We start from the raw sequence: 6,254 nt of genomic DNA, 5'->3' as shown, positions 1-6,254 counted from the left end.
TCAATCTTCCTGCGTTGATACACCATCCCAAAATGGTGTTGCTGAACGCAAGAATCGTCATCTTCTTGAAACTACTAGAGCTCTTCTATTTCAAACACGTGTTCCTAAACATTTTTGGGCTGATGCTGTCTCTATAGCATGTTTTCTGATCAATCGTATGCCTTCTTCCGTGTTACAAGGTGAGACTCCGTATGGTACTCTCTTTCCTCATAAACCTGTGTTTCCTGTGTCACCTCGTATTTTTGGGTGTACTTGCTTTGTTCGAGATGTTCGTCCACAAGTCACTAAACTTGACCCCAAAGCCCTTAAATGTGTCTTCCTTGGATACTCTCGTCTTCAAAAAGGGTATCGTTGTTTTTCTCCTTCTCTTGATAAATATCTTGTATCTTCTGATGTCACGTTTATGGAACATCTTCCCTTCTTTCCCATGTCGTCTGATATCTCCACAGGTGATACTGATGTTGATGATGAGCTGGTCTATCACGTTCACCAGGTCTCGGATGGATGTCCCTCTAAGCCACCAATTACTCAGGTATATTCACGACGTGAGAGACCTCCTGCTTCTGATCCAGTACCAATTTCTGCTCCGCCTTCAGATCCTGCTCCCGAGTCAAGCCAAACCACTGATGAACTTCCCATTGCCCTTCGTAAAGGTACAAGATCTTGCACCCATCCTATTTCTGCTTTTGTTTCCTATGAGCGCTTATCTTCTCCTTCACAGTCTTTTGTTGCTTCCCTTGACTCTACTACTACTCCTAAATCTGTATCTGAGGCGTTGTCCCATCCGGGCTGGCGCCACGCCATGATTGATGAAATGAATGCTTTGGATGCTAATGGTACTTGGGACTTGGTACATTTACATGTTGGTAAGAAACCTATTGGATGTCGTTGGGTATTCGCTGTGAAAGTTAACTCCGATGGTTCTGTTGCTCGACTAAAGGCTCGCCTTGTTGCAAAAGGCTTTGCTCAGACTTATGGGGTTGATTATTCTGACACCTTCTCCCCAGTGGCTAAAATGGGCTCTATTCGTCTCTTTATCTCCCTAGCTGCTCACTCTAATTGGCCCTTGTATCAGTTAGATATCAAAAATGCTTTCCTACATGGGGACCTTCAAGAAGAAGTTTACATGGAGCAACCACCAGGGTTTGTTGCTCAGGGGGAGTATGGCAAAGTTTGTCGTCTCCGCAAATCTCTATATGGGTTGAAACAAAGTCCTCGAGCATGGTTTGGAAAGTTTAGTCAAGCAATTGAGATTTTTGGGATGAAGAAGTGTAAGTGTGATCACTCTGTTTTTTATAAACATTCTGCTTCAGGTATCATTCTCTTGGTCGTCTATGTAGACGATATTGTTATTACAGGCAGTGACATGTCAGGAATCTCGTCTTTGAAATCATTTCTCCATGGTCAATTTCATACCAAGGATCTAGGAGCTTTGAAGTACTTCTTAGGAATTGAGGTGTCAAGGAGTAAGAAAGGAATTTTCCTGTCTCAAAGAAAATATGTTCTTGATTTGTTGTCCGAAACTGGAAAATCTGGAGCTAAGCCATGCATTGCACCTATGACACCGAATGCGCATCTCACATCAGAAGGAGAGCCCTTTGAAGACCCTAGAAGATATAGGCGTTTGATTGGAAAGTTAAACTATCTTACAGTGACTAGACCGGATATTGCCTATTCTGTCAGTGTTGTTAGCCAGTTTATGTCATCTCCCACTGTTGATCACTGGACTGCACTGGAACAGATCTTATGCTACTTAAAGGGAACTCCTGGCCAAGGCTTACTTTACAAGAATTATGGTCATACCCAGATTGAGTGTTTCTCTGATGCAGATTGGGCAGGAGACAAAGATGATAGGAGATCCACTACCGGTTATTGTGTCTTTGTTGGAGGTAATTTAATTTCTTGGAAGAGCAAGAAGCAACATGTTGTTTCTCGCTCCAGTGCAGAATCTGAATATCGAGCGATGTCTCAATCAGTGTGTGAGATTATGTGGATTCGTCATCTCCTCTCCGAACTTGGGTTCAACGTCACCACTCCGGCAAAATTATGGTGTGATAATCAAGCAGCTCTTCATATTGCTTCCAATCTTGTGTTCCATGAACGTACTAAGCACATTGAAATAGATTGTCACTTTGTTCGTGAAAAGCTAGAAGAAAACATCATTGCTACAGCCTATATTGGCACCAATGAACAGCTTGGAGACATTTTTACCAAAGCCTTAAATGGGGTTCGGGTAAATTACAGGGCATGTCAAATATCTATGCTCCAGCTTGAGGGGGAGTGTAATGTATGTAATTGTATATAGATAATAGTTTAGGGACCTATTAGCATATTAGTTCAGGGACCTATTAGCATCTATACCACTTTGTATATAAATACCTAATAATGTTGCAATAATACATTATTGAGTTTTCCCAAACTACAATCTTTATTGATTCATTAAGAATGTCACTTATCAATACTTCTTATATGTATACATTCATAATAATTTCAATACATAATTTTATTTATATTTATAGCTTCAATTAGCAAATTTCCATGTGGACTCATATACCAAGTCTGCTCCATGGAAATACTACATTAACATACTAATTAATTAAAATCATCTCACTTTCATAATTGAGATAATTAACTTAGAAATTAACAATGGACCGATAAGTTTTTCCGGGCTGCCAACCCGCTGGAATTACATTGCTCGCAATGATGGTCTCTCCGGACTCAAGAGAGGTTAGCTTGAGAGACAACGGGGCGCGTAAAACTGAACCGGAATTAAGCCGCCAAACGGCACCCCATGATTGTTGTAAGGGAACCCATGAGCTTGAGTCTAGAGCTTGTTTAAGTTGAATAGAGCCAACTTCACCATCTCCATCTTCATATTCAACTAGAGTTGCAAAATAGTAGGGGTTGGATCCAACATCTACATGGAAAGATAGACTTCTCCCTGGATAATTACACTCAACTCTGCCAAAATTAAATTATTTTATGTTAATTAACAATATATGATTGATTAATTACTTAATTAATTAATTCAATTCTATATATTATATTGAAAATGTGGGATTAAATTGCTCCAATTAACAAAGTCTATGCTTGTTTCAAAAAAAAAAGAAAAAACAAAGTCTATGCCCAACATTGTGGAACATAGATTCATAGTAGAAAAAAACAAAAAGCAAGTTTGACAAATAGAGTATTTTTATAAAACTAAAGAATTATGTCATATATATAAAAGATTTCTACTGGTGTTAGGTTGAAATTCTTTTTTCCTAAAAATTAACTATAAAAATATTCTTATCATTGTCGGGTTAAAAAAGTATATATATTTCTAACATCATAAATGTTTAAATTGAGGTGTAACGTTTAAAAGTTAAGCCAATTTAAAACATCCGTAATAAAAAAAAAACTTAAATATTTTGTTCTCGTATTCTACCGAAATTGCATGAAGTGGTTAGAAAAACAAGAGTTTTAAGTTTTTTTAATTTGCAATATCAGAATAAGAATAGGAATGTGCAATATCTTTAAACTTCACATAATATTTAGGTTTCTTTTATTTGTTGGTGTAGAAGGTGCATAACATGTGATAAGAATCCGAACAAGATGTAATACAACATGTGTTACGTATATTTGATAACGAGAGATTGATAACATGGCGTTTAAGTAAAGTGAAATAACGAGATTTGTTATTGAGGAAATGACTTTATTAATGATATCTAAAATTATATATTATATCTATCACTATATTCTTAGTTTGAAGTCAGAAGTCAATTTTTAAGTAGAATTCACCTCTTATACTGAATCCGCAAAACTCCGGCGTCACGAAGTTGATCGGCCTTGTCAGAAACAGCCATGGCACCAAAAGCTGTACCACTTAAATCAAAATGAACAGATTCAGCAGTACAAGGTCCACCTGCAGGACACTCATCCGTTATGACAACTTTCACCGGATTCCCTGAACATGCAGAATTAGATGTACATTTCACCTGAAAAATTACACATAATAATCAATCTCTAATCACATATTAAATAACTTAAACTATATAGTAACGGATAACGTGACCTGCACCTAATTACCGTAGAAATATCAAAATAGATTACCGTATCATAATTGTATTATGTAATCTGTATATATTATATATGATATCTGTAAATCGTGTTATCGTATTAGAAATTAAGAGTAATATATACCTGATAGCAAGCTCCACAACCTTTGCCAGATTTGAATAAAGAAGGACCTCCAGCTGCTATCTTGGAAGAAAATGGAGGTTCATCTACTGCATTTTGATACCCACAAGCTCCACCTACAAATATTCATTTTTACCAATTAGTTAATTAAATTTGTTTTTCATAATCAATGATAATATATAATAAACCAATATGTAAAATGAATGACGCCAGTGTAGAAGGTTCAAGCAAAAAGCAGTTTTAAAGGATGACGATGGGTAAGAATGAATTGAATCTCACTTTGAAAATGGGGAGAAATTCGTTGGATAAAGTGGATCTATAATATATGTAGACACACATTTTAATATGGTGAGACTTAGGGTCCGTCTGACTATTTCCTGTTTGTTGTTTAATGTTCTTGTTTACTGTTTACTATTGCGGTTTGCTATTTGCCTTTTTGTTTACTGTTTACTATTACCGTTTGCTGTTTAGCCTTTTCGAAGAAGCTACTTTTACAAAAAAAAAAGCAGGGATTATCTGCTTTTGTAAAAAGCTACTTTTAAGTGGTAAAAAGCAAACAGGAGGTGTCTAACCAAATACCTAAAACTTCTGCCTTTTAAAAGTAAAAAAGTGAAAAGTAGGTAACCAAACACTCTTTTAAAATGTTGGATTTAGATCAAAGAGAATAATATAGAGGGCCAATGATAAAGTTAATAAAATTTTAAAAGGAATTGTTGGGGCGGTTGGGGATTTTGATGGGACAAAATCCTTCGCCCATCATATTAAAATGTATTTTTAGGATGATTAGGGGTCAAGATTCCTCCCAGCCATAGTGTCGGCCCGCCTCTTACAATATCTGTATAGTATTGAACTGGATTGTTACGTACCATCACTTCCGGCACCGGTAGGACTGCCATACCAAGTCGCCCCACCAGAAGCCCAATCAGAATCAGATTGAAGGTTTGAAACATTGAAGAATTTGGGTTTGAAAGAGTAGCAGAATGAGTTCAACAGAAGCAGAAATGAAACAATTTTAATGGTGAAAGAGATTGAATTTTGAAGGAGAATGGCCATTAATTTTTAGTTTTAATTTGAAACTACTTCTTCTTGTTGTTCTTGAGTTTCAGTTGTCTGTACCTATTTATAGAACAAGTGACTACTTCGTATCTTCAAATTCATCCAATTGTCAACATCCACGTGTCATTATGTTCGTTAAGAACAAGACAAACTTGCTAGATCTCTGCTGAGATACGAAAATATATTTCAACATTCTTATGGGCCATGGATTAAATATTGTATTAATTATATATTTGACAATCATTTGAACAAATAGCGGAGTTAAAAGATAGCGATCAAGTAAAAATAAACTGAATTTCATACCGAAATAGATAGATAGAGTGTGCTTTCCATACATGCAGGAGCGTTTTAAATTCATTAGGTTTAAAATATTGAATTTGGACCAAATCGGATAATATCTACATAGTATTGAGTTTGACCATTATAATTGGTACCGAAATTTATCCATGTGGATGTGCAATGTGTTGGTACATGCTAAATGAACCAGATAGAAGTTGGTGGGCCTATAACGACCTGGTCTGATATAAGTGTCGTCGGGGTAGAAGCTTGAGCATGGACGGAGGAAGGAATAAACTAAATCTCATATTGAAATTAGAGAGAAAGTGACAGAGACTTATTAATCAGGTAGATTTTAAATACATGTAGATGCGTTTTAAAACTATGAAAACAATAAAAATACGAAAATGCAAAAAAAAAAAACCTGGAAATAATGTAAAAACACGAAATGTGAATTTAAATTATTACCATTAGTATTTCACATTTTTTTCATTTTTTCGCATTTTTCCATTTTTCATGTTTTTTTCAAAAAAAATTACGTTTTTACCATTTTTCACGTATTTATCATTTTTGTGTTTTTCCGTTTTCATGTTTTTTTACGTAAAGATACCTTATAGTTTTTCCAATTTTTCATATTTTTTCTATTTTCACGTGTTTTTTCCGTTTTCAATTATTAACCATTTTCGTGTCTAAGATTTTTTGTGCCATTCTGATCTGATTACTCGGTGTTCATGCAACCTTTA

The 6,254-nt window shown here is 35.6% G+C and overlaps 1 protein-coding gene across 1 annotated transcript; it reads right to left on the bottom strand.

The window, feature by feature from the left end:
* Positions 1–2,416: 2,416 nt before the first annotated feature.
* LOC136220342 (putative expansin-B2) lies at positions 2,417–5,259 on the bottom strand. Its single transcript, XM_066008150.1, has 4 exons — positions 5,046–5,259; positions 4,183–4,295; positions 3,781–3,977; positions 2,417–2,961 (listed from the first exon to the last, which is right to left on the bottom strand). Exons 1-4 carry the CDS (start codon positions 5,230–5,232, stop codon positions 2,634–2,636), a joined length of 825 nt encoding a protein of 274 aa, XP_065864222.1. The 5' UTR covers positions 5,233–5,259; the 3' UTR covers positions 2,417–2,633.
* Positions 5,260–6,254: the final 995 nt, after the last annotated feature.

Source organism: Euphorbia lathyris, chromosome 2, assembly GCF_963576675.1.
Source record: "Euphorbia lathyris chromosome 2, ddEupLath1.1, whole genome shotgun sequence".
Classification (NCBI taxonomy): domain Eukaryota; kingdom Viridiplantae; phylum Streptophyta; class Magnoliopsida; order Malpighiales; family Euphorbiaceae; genus Euphorbia; species Euphorbia lathyris.
The sequence above is the reverse complement of the archived record's forward strand: the minus strand, read 5'-3'. Positions and strand labels throughout refer to the sequence as shown.

Bases quoted from the DNA above. Each gene is read 5' to 3' on its own strand.
- LOC136220342 (XM_066008150.1), bottom strand. From the start codon at position 5,232: ATGGCCATTCTCCTTCAAAATTCAATCTCTTTCACCATTAAAATTGTT. The intron at 4,296-5,045 runs GTACGTAACAAT...GAATATTTGTAG, and splicing joins TACCGGTGCCGGAAGTGATG to GTGGAGCTTGTGGGTATCAA. The intron at 2,962-3,780 runs GTGAATTCTACT...TAATTTTGGCAG, and splicing joins TTGCGGATTCAGTATAAGAG to AGTTGAGTGTAATTATCCAG.